The 23,102-nt window shown below is 35.0% G+C and overlaps 1 protein-coding gene and 1 non-coding gene across 4 annotated transcripts in view; one reads left to right on the top strand and one right to left on the bottom strand.

Moving 5' to 3' along the window:
• KPNA5 (karyopherin subunit alpha 5) overlaps positions 1 to 21,376 on the bottom strand; it is a 30,358-nt gene extending 8,982 nt beyond the window's left edge. For 2 of the 3 annotated variants that reach the window (XM_058173261.1, XM_058173279.1), the window contains exons 1-9: positions 21,273 to 21,376; positions 14,787 to 14,920; positions 12,509 to 12,610; positions 12,325 to 12,424; positions 9,620 to 9,714; positions 8,862 to 8,993; positions 5,246 to 5,334; positions 3,836 to 3,935; positions 1,617 to 1,780 (exon numbers count right to left, since the gene is read on the bottom strand). In XM_058173261.1, the coding sequence (XP_058029244.1) occupies positions 1,617 to 1,780; positions 3,836 to 3,935; positions 5,246 to 5,334; positions 8,862 to 8,993; positions 9,620 to 9,714; positions 12,325 to 12,424; positions 12,509 to 12,610; positions 14,787 to 14,920; positions 21,273 to 21,276 (920 nt within the window). In that variant the 5' untranslated portion in view covers positions 21,277 to 21,376. Of the gene's footprint in view, positions 1 to 1,616; positions 1,781 to 3,835; positions 3,936 to 5,245; positions 5,335 to 8,861; positions 8,994 to 9,619; positions 9,715 to 12,324; positions 12,425 to 12,508; positions 12,611 to 14,786; positions 14,921 to 20,689; positions 20,818 to 21,272 lie in introns of those variants that run through there. The other variant, XM_058173270.1, reaches the window with a different exon arrangement.
• LOC131189431 (U6 spliceosomal RNA) lies at positions 11,691 to 11,797 on the top strand. The gene has a single exon (XR_009153036.1). It is a non-coding gene; the product is annotated as a U6 spliceosomal RNA (small nuclear RNA).
• Positions 21,377 to 23,102: the final 1,726 nt, after the last annotated feature.

The raw sequence follows: 23,102 nt of genomic DNA on the forward strand, positions 1-23,102 counted from the left end.
ATAGATGTATTCTTCCTGATACAATCACCTTTTTTTAATTGTTCATATGGGTTTGGGGACACTATGCTAATAATTCTTTCATACAGCTTATCAAAGAATTCCACCATATTTTATCTCAGGGCAGAACAAAAGCCCAGCATCATCGTATTGAAGAGGCAGGACTTAATGATAAAATTGACTTCTTAAAACTGTGGTACAGAAGTTGAAAAAAAAGTTGGGTTCCTTTAATTAAATGCAGAGAAATGCTGTGCTCATGTATTACATGAAGCACTTCTGAACTGAAATATATATATCTTTTTAAAGCTTTTTCAAAATTTTATATATGCATTTTTCAAAATTCATATACAAAATATGATTGCACATGAGCATTTTTCTTTCCTTTTGATGTTAAACAGAAATCAACAGTTTACGTATGTCTTTTTCAACAAGATGTAATATTTTAGAAATGAGCTCATTGCATTTCTTTAATATTAGAGATAGAGTGAAATTAATGATTTAAATATATTGTTTCTTTTTGGAAATAAATTATATGCCTTAACTCAACTTTGAAACTTAATATTTTCAGATGTTTGCTTTCTTTTGAAGTTCATTTTTATTATATAAAAATGAACATCTGAAAAAAAATGATATTTTTTTTTGTACACGTATAGCCAAAAGGCTTACTATTCAACTCTGGAGAGACAAACATACGATTCCAACTATTTAGGAGTCTGAATTGATAGATTAGCTGTGAGGACTACTGAATTATGGCTTGTCTTTTCTTTCTTTTTTATTCAATTAAAAAAAAAGGAAAAAAGTGGGGGAACCCTCAGAACCTATAGATTTTTTTTTAAAGTAAAGGCTACCTCCACTAAATCTGTAAGAAAAATAACAATAAGCAACAAGGAATGTGACCAGTGCCTTCAGAATGCTACTGAATGTACCAGTTGTATGGAAAGGAAAAAGAATGAAACTGAATAACATGAAATGGAAAACGTCTACCTGCTTGAAATAATTCAAGTGAGCTTTTAGTAATATGTTTTTTATATGGTCAAGAGTATGACCTCTACACTAGAAAAAGAAATCAACAATAAAATCAACTCCAAAAGAAAACCAAGTGAATCTCTCTAAATTGTTCAATAAAGTCTAATCACTTCCACTGGCACAAAGTCAAACCATGCTGTGGGGAGAAAATGGAAAATATTGCTTCAGGTGTGTCTGCCTGTGTCGGTGAGAGTGTGCCCGTGTGTTTGGGGTAGGAGAATAACACAGAATGTTCAAATGGAATTAATTATCATTCCCTGACTAGACCTTTACACTGGAACAATCTGAATGGCAACATTTGGTGGCAGACTCCTTGTATCTATATACTACTTAATACAGGCACAAATTAAACTGACAGATAAAAATAAGTTGAACTGGATACTTGGGCCTGTCTTGAATTTGCCAATTGTAGAATTCCTGCTGTCTCACAGAAGAGAATAGAGGCAAGAAAGACAAATATCACTGCAGGCTTACTTGTAGTGCTGATATGGCATGAAGAAAGTATATCTGACACACTGATTTAATTTAACGTCTTCTACTATTTTCTGCAGCACTCTGCTGGTGAAATAATTATCTGATTTAAAGAGACTTACATCAGAAGTTCTACTAATCTTCTGCAGACCCCAGAATCAATAACTGCTTGTATTTTATCATTTGGTCCATCAGAAAGGTAAGAGAGGGCCCAGCAAGCATCTGCTAATACATCCGAGTCACTGCTAAACAACAGCCTTGATAGAACACCTAAGCAAGGACGAACCTTAAGAGTTTAGAAAGAGAGAATTGCAAATTGTAAATTTACTTTTTACTGCAAGCATTTTTCCAAAGATGGAAACCAAAAACTATTAAATTAAAAATACGATACTTTTTAAAATATGCCTGTAATCGTGTCTCTTTGCACAATGATACATATGCCAAATCTACACAACACTTTATTCAACAGCAACCATACTAATGTCAACTAAAATATTCTTAAAATATAGTCAGAGCATCTGACCATATACAAAAAAGGAATGAAAGTGGAACTGAACTACAACAAAAATTAAACAAACCTTAAAAGGTTGTTTTTTTAAAAAAAACCTGGAGCAAAACCTGCATCATTCTTTAATTTAAAGAATCTTTAATTCTAAATTAAAGACACCTTTAAAGTATCAATTGGAATACATTGATAAAGAAAAGATTACTAGTTCAAAATAGCAATTTAACAAAATTCAGATACTTTACTTAAATGCACCAAAATCAGGATAAAATGGAATGGTTAGTTCCAATTAAATCCAATATCTGATAGGACTTATAAGGTATTGGCTTAGAAACCTTTATTTTTTCCTGTCTTAAGAAAATCAATGGAAGGGGACTGGATTATGCACCAGCCACCTCTTTAAGGCACTTAGTTATATAGTAGCAGAGCACACAAATAAATAAGACTATTGCTGTAACACTCTTCTACTGTAGGTTTAAATCCTTGAAATTGGGTATTACATTTCCCTAAACTGTAGGAAGTATTGGAGTTCAACTCTCCAAAATTCTTAAGGACACATGGCTAGCAAACTGGAATTCTAATGTTAAAAATCCACTATATTTGAAAAATTCCACCTTGGAGAAGGCTTGATTATTTGAAGATGTTGCTGATTTGAATTCAAATGTTTTTTCTCTAACCTAGAACATGAAGTTTTTTAAAATGGCAGTTTCTCTGTGATAGGTAAGTCTGTGTGGTATGTGTAGAGCAGATTACAGCCTATTGATTATACCTTGAGAAAATACAAGCTATGAAAAACTTTTCCAGGCTCAGGAAGCCCAAAGCAAACCTTAGTTGGGCAATGTCAAAATGGGATCCATCTGGCTCAAGAAAAAAAGAATTCCTAAGAGCTTAAACATATTCTGAACACTCTCTTATGTCACAGAATAGTATAATGCTCTGGGCTAAATACAGACTAATTGAAAGAGGTATCTCTAATATAAGACCAAAATAGGGCATGTGAGATTGACAGCAAGGGAAACTTGGACCATGAAGCAACATATCTACATACATACACAGTTTGTGGGCAGTCTGCAATAGGAAAGTGAGCCCATTGGAAGATATGGCTCTTTCATTTGAACATACTGGACTCTTCCTGTTGCTTATTACAGATCAATGGCATGTCCCATTTCCAAATAGGTGTGAAACAAGTCAACACAGTAAGGAATTATTTCAAATTTGATTCCCTAAAAGAGGAATCAGTAAATTGAAAACCGTAGGGTATTTGATATTATTGTACCTCTTTAAAAACCTATGAGCATATTCTACTATTTCACAAATGGTCATTATTACAATTATGTAATAATGTTATGTTGGAACTGAGATGGCTTTGGGTTTGTGTGTGTGCACGTGCACACACACATGAACATACATGCTGAATCTGAATTTTCTTGAACGGAGACCAGTGTAAAATAACTTTAGCTGGGACTGAACCAAAAAAATATTATAGATAGCCACTTTAAGGATATTTCAAGTATAGCATAACTTGTTAAATTACTTTTTGATTGAACTGACTTTTATGTTATGCATTTCCAGCAGATACTGTGCAGAACCATTACTACTTTGCTCTGTTACAGCCAAATGTTAATTTAATTTCATTGATTGTCTACGCTGAAAGCGAATATCATCAGGAAAGTTAATGTATTTTCAGTTCCACTCTATGACAAAAAGAAATCTTTATCTGGACATAAATAGTTGACATTTGAAAAAGTTTAATTTATACAAGAAGATACATTGGAACAACACAACGTATGCATTTTATTATTATAGCATTTTTATAGAGTGAATCATGGGCCTTACCTTGCTAAAATCTGGAGGTGGATTTTTGCCTCTACAGAGGTTTGAAAGTGCCCAGACTGCATTTCTGGTAGTTGTGAGCCTGTTAGAATGTGTTAGGAGTCTGCCAAGACAATAACAACAATAATTTGAATGATTATTTTTGTCATGTACATGAAAATAACTTCATTTTAATTAATATTCAATGCAGTGGTGAAATCTGAACAAGTTTACTACTGTTTCGCTGGCTGCGCATGCGTGCTGTGCGTGCATATGCAGTGCGCACCATGCACCAAATGCGAGGTGCGCGCACGCAGTACATGCCAAAAGGAGGCATGCAATAAGTAGAACAGCGCGTGGGGGGGGGTGTGATCAGCTATGGCGCGCAATCTTTTTTTTTTTACTTTTAAAAGCATTGCTTTTTAAAAGTAAAAAAAAAAGCCTCTGATGATCACGCAGTTCAGTTGGTATCATCAGTCTTTTAAAAGCATTTTTTTTTGGCCAAAGAGGTTGTAAAAAATGCTTTTAAAAGTAAAAAAAAGGCTCTGACGATCGCGCGACTCAGCTGGGCATGGGGGGGGGATTTTTGCTACTGGTTCTCCAAACCACCTGCCGCCATCGTTACCGGATCAGGCGATCCGATCCGAACCGAGAGCATTTCACCCGATTCAGTGGTTTTTGTGTAATGTAATCATGTAATGATGGAGTAGCATTTCAGCTGCAGAACAGATTCTTTTTATTTGTATCTCCTGGCCAGTCAAACTGGTTTACTTGTGACCTTATCTGAGCAAATTGGGGGAATGCATGGAAGAGAATTGAGAAAGAAGAGGAGTAGCTGTTTTGTGAATACAAAATTGGATATAATCCATAGAAATCATTTATTTTTGGAAAAAGAGAATAAATTAGAAGAAACGTGTTTTTATAATTTTTAGACAAATAATTAGAACTTTTATTCAAATAAAAACTGTTATTTAAAATAGGCATATTCTAGCACCAAGAAGCTTTATGTCAGCAAACTAACACCAAAAGTATATAACTGACATTTCAAACCTATGCATCTCTATTCAGACGTTCTATTGAGTCCAATGGTGCTTAACTCCAAAGAAATAATTACAAGGGCTGGGCAGTGCTTTAGAAATAATACAATATATTTGCAATTGTGTAAAGCAATTGTGCCTTTTCTCAAGATCACATGCCTACCAGATTATTCTGGGAAATGAGTTAGATGTTTAAAAAGATTTGCAGATAAATGCTATGTTTCTAATTCCACCCACTCCAAAACACCTTTTTTGGAATCTGAATTTATCATTATTAACGTACTATTTATAAGTTAACAATACTGTTAATACTTATACTGTTTATAAGTTATAACCTGGATGCTTTGGTTAGTTATGCATACCATTCAGTTAACTACCTGAGATGATCTGTACTTACTGTAAGAGTGGAGGAAGGATTCCACAGCTTAATACATAATCTCTGCATTCTGCATTATCTCCAGCAATATTGCCAAGGGCCCACACTGCCTTAGAAACAAAGATGTAAATTAATATTCATAATTATTTTAAGACTTTTAAATACTTATCCGTAATTCTTATGCTTAGTTTATAACAACATGATCATTTATGCGGAAGTATATAAACTGCGTGCAAAAGAAAAAAATAATCCTATTACTGAAATGGCTAATGTTAACATGAAAGAAACTACTACCATGAGAATTCATGTTTGCAGCGGAGCCTACAAACATCTTGTATTGTTAACTGCTAGAACCCCTGCAAAAGATAATGGCTATTTGGGCCTGGATAGGAGCAATCACTGAAATAATCCATCTGCCAATTCTCACTTCTCTGCATAGTTGTTAAGTTGCTATAGATATGGAAATATCTATACAGGTAGTCTTCAACTTACGACCACAATTGAGCCCAAATTTATGTTGCTAAGCAAGACATGTGTTAAGTGAATTTTCACCCATTTGATAACCTTTCTTGCCAAAGTTGTTAAGTGAATCACTGCAGTTGTTAAGTTGGTAATACAATTGTTAAGTGAATCTGACTTCTGTATTGACTTTGCTTGTCAGAAGGTCGCAAAAGGGGATCATGACTCCAAGACACTGACACTGTCATAAATATGAGACAGTTGCCAAGCATCTGACTTTTGATCATGTGACCAAGAGGATGCTACAACGGTTGTAAATGTGAAAACAGTCATGTCACTTTTTTCAGTGCTGTTGTAACTTCAAACAGTCACTAAATGAACTGTTGTAAGTCGAGGACTATCTGTAACAATATATAACAGTAAAGTGATTTATTTTATTCATAGAGTGGAAGAAGCAAAAAAAAAAAACCTGTTTCATACAAAGCAACCAGTATAAAAGCCCTGTTCTTAATATAAAATAAGCATAATTGGATTTTGTGCAGAGTGGGTGACTTCTAAACGGTCTGCAAGACCCAAACCCTGCTATCCTTCAGGAACACTATGAAAATCAGGCTCTTTCAGCAGGCCCAGGGCCACTGAATCCATTAATAGGTTATGATTATTTTAATATCTGTATCTCTTAGATAGCTGATATTTGTCTTCTAGTGTTATATCGCAATTGCAACTTGTTCTGTTCTTGAGTCATTTGGTGATTAAGTGCCTTACAAATCCAATAAAATAATCTAATAAATAAGTGATAGCAATTTTTTTATTGCAGAATTCAGCTACTTTTCTGGAAATTCAAAATACTGATAATTAAGTATGAAATATTTACCTAATGAGACCAACCTAAATAGTCTATAATTATAGGGGACATTAGCTCCAACTGTCACGGATGGCAATCCAAAAATACCCGTGCAAATTGACTTAATTTCAATATCTGAGTGTATACATTAAAACTCCTGATACGGAATATAGTACCAACATCATATTCGAAAGCACCTACATAGGCAACTTTCTGTAGAACATAAGTATGTGATAAAAGTACAGGTTGTCCTCAATTTACAGTCGCAATGGGGACCAGAATTTTAGTCACTGAGTCATTACATGACCAGGTCTGACTTTACAACCATTTTGTGGTCATTAAGCAAATCACATAGTCAATAAGTAAATCACAGAGTCATTATGTGAATCCAGCTTTCCCAATTGACTTTGCTTGTTGGAAGCTGGCTGAGAACATTGCAAATCGCAACCATGTGACACCCCCCCCCCAAGATACTGCAGCCATCATAAGCGCCAGCCAGTTGCAGAGGGTCTGAACTGAGATCATGTGACTGTGTGAGTGGTATGGTGGGGGTAACTTTGAGGACTGGTCACAAGTCACTTTTTCCAAGGCCATCATAACTTCAAACTGTCATAAATCAAGGACTACCTATAATTAGAGATAGTAAGGGACAAATACATAATTTCGCTGTACCAGCAAATAGCACATAATTTGTTTTTTTCCTTTTGGAAATGCAACTATCTCTCAATACAAACTAGGCCAAGGTCTCACATTTGTGCCTTTATTTGAGCAAGTACTTTAACCAGCTAAGCCTCAAAAGACCTACATTTAAGACCTAATTGGGGAAGTAATTAAAAGCAGATCTCCAAAATTTAGATCAAACTGCTTCTAGTGTAGCAGTATATTTGTACATCGGACATTAGTCACAGAACAGAAAGCTTGGAACTTTGGCTTTGAATAATGGGATTACTGCTGTGTTATCTCCTTGTAGCTTGAATAAACGGATTGTTGTGTTAAAAGCTTCTTGGTCCTGCAATTTAACATTTGAAGACTCAAATTTTTAGGAAAATTGCTGATACTTGAAAACCTTCACTTACTCTATTTGGATATTATTAATCTTTTGGATATAAAGATGATTAATGAGATGCTTAGTAAATATAACATGTATTTATTTGTATGGTCGCCCATCTCACAGTATAAATTCATTCTCGTCCATGAATTTATCTGCATAAGAAATAATCACACTAAGTACACAGTCACTGATATGAAACAAATATACTGAAATAATATTTCATATCAAAATCCAAAACTACTGCTACATCTGTAAATTTCTAATAATGCAAGCCTAACAATATTTACACAAATCAGTGATTTCTGTATGTTTTGATCCCAAGTAAGCCAGCATGGGACTGCAGCCTAATCATCTGAAATAAGAAAATACAATGCACAAACAATGTAACTAAAATAGCATTTACTTTTTAAAATAGGGACGGTACTGCACTTGTCTATGATGTTGAAATAGTGATTGTACGATATTATATATTCAACATCATGTGTATGAGTTTTGAACTTGTAAAGGTCCCATGCTGTATCCTAACTTTCGGCACACTACAAATAGGAGGTTGAAAGTTTATGTGATCGTACAATATTATATGTTCAACATCATGTGTATGAATTTTGAACTTGTAAAGGTCCCATGCTGTATCCTAACTTTTGGCACACTACAAATAGGAGGTTGAAAGTTTTTGCTTCCAGTTTAAACTAGCCACAGTATCTCCAAACTGTCATCGTTTGAGGTTAAGTCAAATGCTTATCTGAGACAATGGGAAAATGCTTTAGATGACCAAGCAGCAGATTCTTTCCATCTTGCATCCTGGTGAGCTGGATGCCATCAGACAACAGTTATAGGGAAGGACACACTTGGAGAAGGCCAACATCAAAAACCTTCATGTGATGGATATAGACATTGCCTGGCTTACAAGCCACCCAAAGTAATTGAGAGTTGAGTAGCATATCCCCCAACTGGGTTAGGAGAACAGTTTCTATCAAAGTATCGTTTCTAAACCTAAACATATTTAATCCCCAGTTCTAGCTTCCTGTGAATCATTAATAAATTGACAACAGAAGCAAAAACTTCTGATATCTTCTGAATTGTGCCATCTAAAGACAAAACAGTGGAGAACACAAAAATATATGATTCAAGTATTTAATGTTAACCATAGTTTAGAATTACATCTAGATTAAAATTTGTTTTTATTCAAATATGTATTATTTTTTTCCTTCTCAAAATTCTCCGAGGCTAACATTTTACAGTGCAATTGAATCTGCATAATAAAAAAATTCACAAAAAGTTACCTGCTCCTGGACATCTTCATGTTCAGAATTCAACAGTTTAATAAAAATTGGGACCGCTCCAGTTTCAATTACCACTTTGGTATGCAGGAAAGTTCCAGATGCTATGTTTGTAAGAGCCCATGCTGCTTCAAACTAGAAGGTAAAAATATGGTTTTTAAGATTTTATTTTACAATCAATTTTGTATGTTTATTTTTATGGGCCTTTTTTTTCCATACAAGAATATAGCCTTCAATTGTATTGTGTACATCTCTGCAGAGAAATAACAGTTTAGTATTTGTGTGGAATATTCAAATTAATCATTCTCACATGATTTTAGCAAGAGTTTAAATGCAGTCTTGCAGAATAGTAAAATATTCTTATACTTCAATAAAATTTAAATAATTTCAACAAATGAGAAAAATTTACAGTTGAAACTTTGGGAGAAACAATGGAAAACTACGGCAGCACTACAAGCAAACAAAAGTCCCAATCTAGTGTTGCCTTAATTTATCTACCTCTTATATTATTCAATATCTTTAAAAAAATATCTGCTTGTGGGAATAACATGTTCACTATGGAACCAAATTTAAATTGTGTTCTTCCTACAAGACATAATATTTATGATTTCGGGCCATTTAACTTATGGAACTGTTAAAATATTTAACAAATGAAGGGGAGAGAGCAGCAAAACCATCCCTCCTATTCCAAAGGTAAGATATAAAATTTTAATTCCTTGTCCTTCCTCCCAAATGTATCTCATATTATTTCAGGAACTCACTTGAAGAGTGCAATTATCATTTTTTTCTAGAAATTTGACAAATCTCGCCACAACTCCTGGTTTTTGAATAACTTCATCAATTGGAGGATTAGGTTCTGAAATGAAAGATAAAGTATTCCAATAAAAATAAGTTACGTGTAAATTTAGTACAATGGAAAACAATTAAGAAGGAAGTATAAAGAACGCTGAACATTGTAAGCCGCCCTGAGTCTTCGGAGAAGGGCGGGGTATAAATGTAAACAAAAAAAAAACAAAAAAACAAAACAAAACAGCACAGCTCCCATAATGAACTTGCTGGAATATTGCAGATGAATGAAATTAAAGACCCCATTTTAAACTTTGAAAGCTGATTGCTCTTAGGGAAGTTACTCTGTTTCTAAATCTAACCTAACTCACTGATGTATCGCAACATTAAAATGCTGTGAAAAACTCTCTGAAATAATATAAAAAACAAATGCAAACCATCTGCAATACATAGGGAATAAACCAAAGCTCTCTGTCAGACAAAAAATGTTTACTAAGGAATTGCATAGTTTCTCATGGTTTCATATGTAAGAACCCAATTAGTCCACAGATTTATCTAGCCTAGATGCTTTACAGTGATGCTTCTAAGAAGTCCCTAAGCAATAGCTCCTTTTGTGTTGCTCCTTCCCAACTTTAATAATCAGTTAACATATTAACTTTGATTAGGAAGATTTCATTTGGTATGATGATAACAGCTATGAAAGCAGAGCTTCTAATTCACTTTTAGGCAATGCTACTGCCATCTGTTGCCCTGTTGCCACAAATCAATCATTATTGAATGAAGAATTATAAACTGAGGGTAGAGGCAGGATACAAGAAAGCCTTAGGATGATGCACTCAAGCCTTTCCATATAAACCTCAAGAACTAGCAGACACCAAGAGCAGTTTAGAAGGTATACCACCATCAAAACTATGCTTTAATAACTTGAATAACAGCTGAAAGAAGAAAGCAATCAAAAGATGCTTCCCTTTAACCAAGTTCCAACTTACACAAAAGCCTTAAAAATGAAAAGACATTTTACTTACTTTCCTAGTTGTATTTATAAATAAGGAAGGGCATGTAGGTTAATTTGTAAAAATAGACATAAATATATTGTGCCCTTTGGGGCCAAACTCTTTATAGAGACTAAAGCACTTGTGTCTTCAAGCACTTATGATTAAACAATGACAATGATTCTTCAGCCTTTTAAATTACCTTTTAGGCTTAGTGTTTGGGGACTAAATCCAAAATGAACTTGTTCTAGTGTACTGCAGAGATGTCTGAACTTTTGGGAAGAAGCAGAGTCTCTCTCTCTCTTGCTGTACATACTAGACGGGGAAAACATAATTATACCTACTAGAGTGGAAAACCTTAATTATTTCCATCAAGCCGTTATTATATTAGCCTCTTTCCAAACTAGGCTTGCTGATAGCTTGTTTTATCAAAAAAATAATTTGAAAACACTGGACAGATGTAACATGGAACAAGCACATTTATCTTTTCTTTAAAAAGTAGCTAAAAATCAAACTGAAGAATCCTTAAAAAGGATTACTCTTTCTTTAAAAACAAGAGATAGTAACCTGAAAAGGGAAAGAAAATAAATCTCAAACTAAACAAAATAAAACTCTATCTTACATATTAAACTTTGGCACAATGATAATAGTCACTGCTTCATTAATATCAATAAATATTATATCAAATACATGATAAATTATAATATACATTGCTTCATCTTTTGACTGGTAGAGAATATTGTCTTTTCCAGCAGGATAAGTTATACATTTCTAAAAACTGTTCCTTAATCACTTTTAGCTTCCATTTTAACACAAAAAACAATCAACTTTGAGTGATATTAGCAGCTTTGTCATATTAGCTAAACTAGTGGGACGACAGAGAGAAACCCATACAATGTACAAAGTGGCTCATTTCCATCTGAGGGTGTGTGTCGTTTTTGTTTTGTAATTGGACATTTGACATTAAATTATTCCTGTACCAATACAATCATTTAAGATTAAAAAACAAATTAAGAACTCTTAACATGGATTATTAAAAATTATTTTTCAATCAGTGCTCGCTTCGGCAGCACATATACTAAAATTGGAACGATACAGAGAAGATTAGCATGGCCCCTGCGCAAGGATGACACGCAAATTCGTGAAGCGTTCCATATTTTTATTGATTCTGAATTTAATAACAGCAGCAAGACTGTTGATTGGACAATACTGGAAGAAGGAAGAGATACCTACAATAGAAGAATGGATACTGAAAGTTACTAATTTGGCTGAGATGGCTAAAATCTCAGCTTTTTTAAAAGACAATACGCAGGAAAGATATTTAATTGAATGGGAAAAATGGATTGATTATCTACAAAACAGATATCAGATTAAGAAATATCAGATTGCCTTTGAATAATTAGAAAGTTATTTTATGTAATGGGGAGGGGGTTGGGAGATGAAAAGCTGTGGATGTGGTTATTTGGATTGGAAGGGAAAATTTTATTCTATGTTTGGTTTATGTATAACAATACCTTGTGATTGACCCGGGAAGCCGGGGAGGGTTTTGGGAGGAGGGGAAAAAAGGGGGAAAAATGTTTTTGTTTTTTAAAACTCTTTCAATAAAAAAAATATTTTTCAATTTAACGCAAATACTGAAACTAAAATTTATTAAGTATTAAGAAGAAAATCATGTTTTGCTGATTTACCTTTAGAAAGTAATTTTCTGAACTTTTGGGTTGCTGCTAGTTGTTGACTAGGATCATCTGAGAAAACCATCTGAACCATGTCACACGTAATCACATCTTCCTAAAAATGGAAAACCATTGTAATTTCCTAAAGGTTTAGCCAGATTTGTAAATGTGCTTTAAGGCATGTGATAGAATTTTTTACCTCCAGAACTGGTACAGTAGAGCTTACATCAGGATCCTGGATTGGGCTCTCCTGCATTGACTCTTCGCTGGACAGCAGAGAAACATTTCTACGTTTAAATAACTGAAAAGAAATGTAAGAAAAACATGTATTGGAAATTATTTGGGGAGGAGATGATACTACATCAATCACACACATCATTTTTTTCTATTACTTTCTTACTTTTTGATCAAGTCTTCAAGTTTTCTCTTGAAACATGAAAACTCAATCAACAATGCATTACTATTAGCTCTAATTCTACTTTGGGAATCCTTTTACAAACAAGATGCTTAATGAATATTTAGGAATACGTGCTAAATTTAGTAATATATTGTAAATACTGGTTTATTTTAACTCAGTATGATGGCATTTTCAGACAATATTATATAACCAAAGGAAAAACAAATAAGTACAATGAGAAGTATTGTGGAAGAGAAAAAAGAGTGCTTTTGTGATTAAAAAAAACCTGAGAGAACTTTTTATGATATAGTTTTGACAAATTGATCTTTATTCATTGTTACTGAAAAAGATCAATTTGTCAAAACTATATCATAAAAAGTTGTTCCTGCTCCTGCAGAAACAAGGGTTTCTAAAATACGTTAAACAGTGTTCATTTTTTGCAGAATCAGTTTAATCTCTAATATTTTCACACGCAAGGCTAAAAATATCCCTTAAAATAATACTTTGTGTAAAAAAGAAAAACCAATTCAGTATAGCCTAATACAAGCAAAGTAACATCTAGATACATTTCACAGCATGTTTTTCATTCTTTTTTGTAATATTATTATTAATCAAAGTTTTAAAGGAAAGATAAAACTACCAAAAATTAATACAGAACAAAGAAAAAAGGGGAAAAGAGGGGAAAAAAACAATTTTTCAGAAAGAAAAGAAAAAATTAAAAGAAGCTTCTGATTCCCTTTGTCGCAAATGCAAGTAAAAATACAAAGTTAAGAACTGTGGTGGTGCAGTAGTTAGACTGCAGTACTGCAGGCCACTTCTGCTGCCTGAGGACTGTTTGCAATTTGGCAATTTGAATCTCACTAGGCTCAAGGTTGACTCAGTTTTCCATCCTTGAGATCGGTAAAATGAGGAGCCAGATTGTTAGCGGCAATAGGCTGACTCTGTAAACCGCTTAGAGAGGGCGATAAAGCACTGTGAAGTGGTATATAAGTCTAAGTACTATTGTTATTGCTAACGTGATGATTACAAAAAAAAAATCTCCCTTTTTCTATTATCTATTTTTTTCCTAAATTCTTTTCATTCTACATCTTCATTTCCTTCTATATTGTATCTTTTAAGTCTGAGGGCACTTTCAGAACCTTTCAAGTTAAAAAGTAACATATATACATAAGAAACAAAATTATTCTGTCAGCAAAAAAAAGTTATGACAGTACATCTCTAAAGAAAAGGTTAAATTTAACCACTCTGCATCATCCAAGGGGGCTATTACTACGAACTCAACTTTCTTGTGAAAAGAATTTTAGAATAGAATAGAATAGAATAGAATAGAATAGAATAGAATAGAATAGAATAGAATAGAATAGAATAGAATAGAATAGAATAGAATAGAATTTTTTATTGGCCAAGTGTGATTGGACACACAAGGAATTTGTCTTGGTGCATATGCTCTCAGTATACATAAAAGAAAAGATACATTCATCAAGGTACAACATTTACAACACAAATGATGGTCAATGTATCAATATAAATCATAAGGATTGCCAGCAACAAAGTTACAGTCATACAGTCAGAAAGAGATTGGTGATGGGAACGATGAGAAAATTAATAGTAGTGCAGATTTAGTAAATAGTTTGACAGTTATAGAGGTGCAAATGACAGACTCAATAATTTCTTTGTAAAACTGAATCAGCAGCTCCTTGGGCAGTTTGAGCTTACTGAGCTGGCGCAGAAAGAACATTCTTTGTTGTCCTTTTTTGATGATGTTTTTGATGTTAGCTGTCCATTTTAGATCTTGCGATATGATAGAACCTAGAAATTTAAAGGTTTCTACTGTTGATACTGTGTTGTCTAGTATTGTGAGAGGTGGAAGTATGGAAGAGTTTCTCCTAAAGTCTAAACTTGTTTTCAATAAAATATATTGCATTTTATTTACAATAAAGGGAGGGATGGAGGGAAGGAAGAAGGAAGGAAGGTAGATAGCCAGGGATCAGCGTTGGACCCTAAATCATTTCTCCAATATGACCAATTTAACGGGCTTTATGACTGTCATTGCTCAGCTGTGATTTAAATGAGGACTTACTTGTTCTTCCCTTTTTTGTTTTCGAAGCTGAATGCCTTCCTCTTCTCTTCGTCTTCGCATTTCTTGGGGATTGAGGGCATTGTTTTTATAACTTTTCATTCTGTAATTATCTTTTTCTGGGCTTGCCATGTTATCTGCAATAAAGAACAAAAGGGTTTACATCTCCAATGGCATTTTCTGGAAAAACAAAATAATAATTTTTATTGATAATGATGAAAAGAAACATTCGATGTTGTAAATGTTGAAAAATGGCAAAGGTGCAAAGTAAAATGGGATAAATAGAGGAATGTCAAAATATGAACACATTTTTTTAAAATGAAATGACAGTATGTGAAGACTGCATCTGCACCTGCAACTGCTTCATAGAGTTCGAATTTCTGCTGACGGCTGCCTGCAGTTTCACAGTTCGAGTCTCACCAGCTCAAATTTGACTCAGTCTTTCATCTTCCGAGGTCAGTAAATGAGTCTAAATGCTATTGCTATATCGATTTTTATGTCAAGCAGAAAATGTCACTTGCCCTATTGTGCTTACTTGTACAGGCTGAACTAGATACTTCCCCCCACCAAAAAAAGTTTCAATTAATACTCCTTAAATTTCTCTCAATACCCAAACTGTTTCGTCAATTTTCACTGATGTTATTATTTGAATGGCACTTTGTGTTTGTCCTCATGACTAACAATGCCACAGCAACACTGGTATTCGTTCATATTCTAAATATTTATATGTATACTAACATTTTATTTTGTGGAATTGATAAAAAATTATTCAAATACTATTTATATTATATAAATCTGCTCCTAAGAAAGAAGTTTTTAATGAGTCTTCTCCCAAGTAAATGGATATAAAATTGTATGTCAAAGATGTGACACAAAAATGTATAGTCATATACAAATTATTTCCCTTGTTTAGTTCAGTTCTGCACAAGCATACCAATACAGTACTGAGTGCCATTAAATGCATCTTCTAAATAAATCCAAACTGGGACCACATAACATGTTCACCTTGTCCACATACTTAATTAACCTAATTTGTATGTAAAATTCTTAAAATCCATGGGATAATTGGAAAAAAACCTATTATTATTAGAACATCAATTCACCTTCACCTTGCAAAGTCTAAAAAGTACTGATATTTAAAACATAGAAACAACAATCTGATCAGCATGATGGAAACTAATCAAAACACACCAGAGCAGACTTGTTTATACAGCACAAAATCAAATTAACTGATGCACAGAACTTTCAATGGGCATCAGCAGTTCAGAAGTATTATGAAGACAAAGTGCACATCCCTAAGTATCAGATTCTACAATTCTGGTCTCTTCCTGAGAAGCAATTATGCTACATATAGAGAGAGGCACATTCAGCAAAACTCCATGAAAGAATTAAGGATTATCTGAAATTCATTTTTTTTTATTATTTGCATAGGAAATAAAGAGAAAATGTTTGCATCTCATCAGATACAACTGAATCAATTGAAAACTTCAGAAACTAATCATCAAGCACAGTTACAGTGGTCAATGTTACACCAACCAGAAGCATAGACTTGAAATATCTGTAATACAATGTCGTAAATTAATTCTGGATTAGGAGGCACAGCAACAGAAGCTGGAGTAAACTTTTGTACAGCAATCTATGTATGACTAGTTTCAACAAATGAATTCTCAAAATCAAGAAGGATGCAACCCTCAATGTTAACAGTCATGCTCCCTTCTAAGTCTGAAGCAGTCTTCAAGGCTCACTGTTTTCAAATTTAGAAGGTATGTCGGATGTTTCTCTGGAAATTCTGACTAAAGCATTTGAACAACTTTTGTCATTACAATGAAATATACAATCTCTTCTCTCCCTAACTGGTCTTCCTTTCTCTAAACTAGACAGAACTGGGTACTGCTCCCTGAAAGTGTTAAGCAGAAGCAGGAAAGGTGGGTTGGTGGAGCATTAAAAACTCTTCCCTGTGTCTATGAATGCTATGTATAGAAGCTGAATTTGAGGCACTCCAAAGAAGGGTGCTATGCTAGTACAGGTGGTCCTCAACTTAAAACCACAATTGAGCCCCTAATTTCTATTATTAAGTGAGACATTTGTTAAGTGAGTTTTGCCCCATTTTACAACTTGGCTTGTCACAGATGTTAAGTGAATCACTGCAGTTGATAAGTTAGTAATCCAGTTGTTAAGCGAATCTAGCTTCCCCATTGACTTTACTTGACAGGTCGCAAAAGGTGAACACGTGACCTCAGGGCACAGCAACGGACATAAATATGAACCAGTTGCTAAGCATCTGAATTTTGATCCACATGATCATGGAGATGCTACACAGGTCATAGCAATAGCAACAGCACTTAAGACTTACATACCGCTTCACAGTGCTTTTACAGCCCTTTTCTAAGCAGTTTACAGTGTCAGCATATTAACCCCAACAATCTGGGTCCTCATTTTAACCAACCATGGAAAACAATGGAAAAACAGTCATAAGTCACCATTTTCAATGCCATCGTAACTTTAGTCACTAAAAGAACTGTTGTAAATCAAGGACTATCTGTATTTTTTTTCCCCTTGGGGGGGGGGGGGAAAGAGATTACTGCTAAACCACTATTCCCAACATCCCTCTGGCTTTGGCTATACTTTCTAGGTATGCTGAGAATTTATGGACTACAAATAAAAAATAAAGTAATAAAATAAATAATAAATAAAAATAAATAAATAAATAAATAAATACAAATAAATAAACTACAAATAAAAGAACCCTTTTCCAACAGAGACCATACTTTTGTCTCAATGTATGCCCTTACAAAAATCATCATAATAATAGTATTCCAAACTACAATTTCAAAAAAGCCAACTATGATCTTATAAACATCTACATCTCATTTCTTGACTGGCAAAATCTATTCTCAATCTGTATCACTGCTGAAGACCATTACAGAGTTTTCCTACTCGAAGTCAATAGAGTCATTAAACTCTATGTACCACAAACCACCACCAAAATCAGGAAAAACAAATTACCCGTATCAATAAAAAAGCTTCAATCCAAAAAAAAAAATCCCTTTGGAGAAAAAACAAAAAGGGACATGTAGCTAATTTCAAAAACCGCTACAGAGATAGATGCAACCAAATAAAAAGTGAATGCACCAATTACCACACCAAGCAAGAAGACGACCTTCTGTGCACAAATTCCAATCGTGCTTTTTATAATTTTGTGAACAACAAACTTAATGACTCGAGAACCATCCCACCATTAAAGAATCAAACGGCAAAGAAAATAATGATGGAAGAGTTAAAGCAAACCTCTTTAACACATTCTTCGGCTCAGTCTTTGTTAACAGTAATGGCTCATACCCGACATTCCCTAACCGCACCAACAACATCCTAACACATATACATTTCACTGAAGAAAACGTTAAAAAAGCTCTTCATGAAATTCAACAGTGAAAAAAGTAAGGTTCTACATTTAGGCAAAAAAAAAACACCAAAATGCACAGGTACTGTATATGTGGTACCTTGCTCAATAATAGTAACTGTGAGAGGGATCTTGGAGTCTTAGTGGACAACCATTTAGATATGAGCCAGCATTGTGCAGCAGCTGCCAAAAAAGCCAACACAGTTCTGGGCTGCATAAACAGAGGGATAAAATCAAAATCACGTGAAGTGTTAATATCACTTTATAATGCCTTAGTAAGGCCACACTTGGAATATTGCATTCAGTTTTGGTCGCCACAATATAAAAAAGATGTTGAGACTCTAGAAAGAGTGCAGAGAAGAGCAACAAAGATGATTAGGGGACTGGAGGCTAAAACATATGAAGAACGATTGCAGGAACTCGTTATGTCTAGTTTAATGAAAAGAAGGACTAGGGGAGACATGATAGCAGTGTTCCAATATCTCTGGGGTTGCCACAAAGAAGAGGGAGTCAAACTATTCTCCAAAGCACCTGAGGGTAGAACAAGAAGCAATGGGTGGAAACTAATCAAGGAGAGAAGCAACTTAGAACTAAGGAGAAATTTCCTGACAGTTAGAACAATTAATCAGTGGAACAACTTGCCTGCAGAAGTTGTGAATGCTCCAACACTGGAAATTTTTAAGAAAATGTTGGATAGCCATTTGTCTGAAATAGTGTAGGGTTTCCTGCCTCGGCAGGGGGTTGGACTAGGAGACCTCCAAGGTCCCTTTCAACTCTGTTATTATGTTATGTTATAAGCTATCTATAGGACCTGATGGACTATGTGCATACTTCTTAAAAAAGCTTTCCTTTAATATAGCAGAACCCCTAAGCATAATCTTTGGAAAAGCTTTCACGACCAGTTCCCTTCCCAAACTTTGGTCACTAGCCACGGTCATCCCTGTCTTCAAAAAAGGAGACCCCAGCTTAGTTGAAAATTACAGACCTATCTCTCTATGCTGTGTCACCTGTAAAATTATGGAATCTATCGTTAACCAATCCATTACCCTACACCTAGAAACAAACAATCTACTCTCTAATAAACAATTTGGGTTCAGAAAAAAATTATCATGTAACTTACAACTTCTTCACTGCAAAAACATATGGACTACAAATCTTGATCAATGCAAAATAATAGATGCAATTTACATAGACTTCTGCAAAGCTTTTGACTCAGTAGTACACGATAAACTTCTCCTAAAACTAAAATCCTACGGCATCTCCAGACCCCTCCACAACTGGATAACAGCGTTCCTTTCAAACAGACAACAAGTAGTCAAAATGGGCAGTGCCCTATCAAATCCTGTTCCTGTCAATAGCACCGTTCCCCAAGGCAGTGTTCTTGGACCAACACTCTTTATATTATACATTAATGATCTTTGTGACCATATTCAAAGTAATTGTGTTCTCTTCGCTGACGATGTCAAAATATTTAACACTAACAACAAGACAGCTACCCTTCAAAAAGACCTTGACTTTGTGTCAGAATGGTCAAAAACTTGGCAACTCCAAATCTCAACCAGCAAATGCTGTCTTACACATTGGAAAAAAGAATCTAAACACTAAATACAAATTTGATGGTCATTACCTTACAGATGACCCAACCCTGTTAAAGACCTTGGAGTTTTCATATCCAATGATCTAAGTGCCAAAGCCCACTGCAATTACATCGCAAAAAAGGCTTTAAGAGTTGTAAACCTAATCTTACGTAGCTTCTTCTCCAGAAACACTACATTGCTAACCAGAGCTTATAAAACATTTGCTAGACCAATTCTTGAATACAGCTCGCCTGTCTGGAACCCATACCACATTTCAGACATCAATACAATTGAACGTGTCCAGAAATATTTTACAAGAAGAGTTTTCCATTCCTCTGAATACAACAAAATACCTTATGCCACCAGACTTGAAATCTTGAATTTAGAAAACTTAGAATTCCGCTGCCTTTGACAGGACCCGTGTTTAACTCATAGAATCATCTATTGCAATGTCCTTCCTGTTGAAGACTACTTCAATTTCAATCATAACAATACAAGAGCAAACAATAGATTTAAACTCAACCGTTTCAATCTTGATTGCAGATTGCAGAAAATATGACTTCTGTAACAGTTATTAGTGCTTGGAACACACTACCTGACTCTGGTCTCTTCTCATAATCCTAAAAGCTTTAACCAAAAACTGTCTACTATTGACCTCACCCAATTCCTAAGAGGTCTGTAAGGGGCTTGCATAAGAGCACAAAAGTGCCTACCGTTCCTGTCCTATTGTTTCATTATATCCAATTAATATAGTTATCACATACTTATGCTCATATATATGATTATATATTATATAGTTATTTTCATGCTTATGCTTATATATATACTGTTGTGACAAATAAAATAAATAAAATAGAATTGCAGTTCAACAGTTATCTGGCCCGGCATCAGCTGTTTACAGGAGGGAGGAGGGGTGGGCAGACGCTCACCATTTTTGGCATTCCTGGCCCTAACATTGTAATCCCAGATCACATGTGTGAGGAATTGCTGTTAACTATTGTTTCCAGTTGTTGCTTCCCCCCTCTCTCACCAACGTTGCCATGAAGGAAAAAAAGAGCACGGAGAGCAAGAAAACAACGCAGACAGACAGCTGTCTCCTCCCCGGGCTCAGTGGGACAGGGAACCTACGAATGTCTAATCCGAGCTACCACTAAGTAAACATGTTCGATTCCAACTATCACTCGCCAATTTTACAAAGGCGTCAGGTGGAAGAGAGGGTGAGAGTGCCGCCGGCCCGGAGGAAATAGAAGAGGGAAAATGTGCAAATATCAAAATAATAATAATAGCTGCCCTTTCCCCAACTGCATCGGGTAAGCTTTGTTATTTCAGGAGAAGCTTCTCGAGCGCCGGGCAAAGGCGAAAGAAACCCCGCACATCACTCTTGCCTCTCCCGAATGGGCTTCATTAGGTTTTAATAGCCAGCGTTCGCAATTTAGACTCTACTGAAGCAAGGCCGCAGTTTAATCCCGCCTCTGTCCATCCTTCACCTCACACCCACAAACGCCCACGTACCCATCGGAGGGCGACCCCAGGCGCCGCGGACCCTCCACCGCAGAGAAATTGATATCGTAATCGAAGATGGCGGCCCAAAGGGCACGAAACGCCAAGCTGGGCGCCGCCCCTTTTCCCAGCGTGCCCTGCGCGCAGAAACCGCGAATTGATCGAACTCGCCAAAAGCTCCATAGAGCTAGACAAAGGATAGAATGAGTAGATAGAGATAAACGGGTTTAGAGAGAGTTTTTATTAGAGACAGACAGGGCTTAAAAGGACGCTTAGTTATCTCGGAAACTATTGACTTGAAAGTCTAAGGAGATTCTCAGTCATTCAGGTCACGGTTGCCCCAAAGATGCGTTTTTCAAGAGGCAACTGGTTTTTTGAAGTTTGAGCTGAAGAAGCTTCTTGGATGAGAAGCGAAACGTCTTCAAAGACAAAACAGAAAGTCCAGTTGCCTCTTGAAAAAGCGCCTTTGGGACGTTGACTTGAAAGTTTATGTGCTAATATTTTAACTTACCTACCAACACCAACACCAAGAGAACATGAATTCAGAACGCGTCGTCTAAATAAAGTCGTCTGTACTGACTGTTTCAGTCAGCCGGCTTCAACTTTAAACCCGGCAAAGAATTGAAACATGAGTGTTTGTGCACACTAAACTTTTATTGAGCAGCCGCTCATCTGCTTCATTCACACAGTAAAAGTCTCCTCTTCATAACTCTTTTTTTTTTTTTGCTGCTTCGACCGCTTTTTCCCCTCCCCTAAAAACTAAAAATCTGTCGGATGATTATATGCTATCGAGTAGCTTTGGAGTCTTAACAACCACATAGATAAGATTTTCTCCATAACATTCTCCAGCGTAAACGAATCCTTCCTCCTCGGCTCCTGGTTGTTGTGGAGTTAAAAATGCAAAAAATTGCCTAATTTATATTCCTGGTAATCAATCACCTTTCAATACCACGACTGATTTTTGTCTTAGGCCAACATAGTGATTGCTTTTAATATATCGTTATGACAACCACTGTTAACCTTATACCCTTGAAGGTGCCTGCTTAATTCCAACATTTATCTTTGAGGGCTGTGTAGAAAAGCTTTATTGCAAATCCCAGAGGAAGCTTCTTCAGCTCCCCACCATTTATTTATTTATTTATTTATTTATTTATTTATTTATTTATTTATTTATTTATTTATTTATTTATTTATTTATTTATTTATTTATTTATTTTGTCACAACAGTATATATAAGCATAAGCATGAAAGTTACTATATAATATATAAGCATATATATATATAATATATATAATATAATATATATATAATATATATAAGCATATATATAAGCATAAGTATGTAATAACTATATTAATTGGATATAATGAAAGGAAACAATAGGACAGGAACGGTCAGTCAGAGCTGAAGAAGCTTATTTATTTATTTATTTATTTTGTCATAACAATATATGTAGGTATCATACAAAAAGATTATATAATATATAAACACATATATGGGTAAATATAAGGAGGGATAAGCATATATGTATATAGGAAGAAGAAAAGAAAAACAATAGGACAGGAACGGTAGGCACGTTTTGTGCGCTTATGCACGCCCCTTATAGGAATGGGGTGAGGTCGATAGTAGACAGTTTTTGGTTGAAGATTTTAGGATTATGGGAAGAGACCACAGAGTCAGGTAAAGTATTCCAAGCACTGATGTTTCTGTTACAGAAGTCATATTTTCTGCAATCTAGATTAAAGCGGTTGACATTAAGTTTAAATCTATTGGTTGCTCTATATTCTTGGATGAGAAGGGGAACGTCTTCAAAGAAAAACCAGAAAGTCCAGTTGCCTCTTG

Source organism: Ahaetulla prasina, chromosome 1 (genome assembly GCF_028640845.1).
Source record: "Ahaetulla prasina isolate Xishuangbanna chromosome 1, ASM2864084v1, whole genome shotgun sequence".
NCBI lineage: Eukaryota > Metazoa > Chordata > Lepidosauria > Squamata > Colubridae > Ahaetulla > Ahaetulla prasina.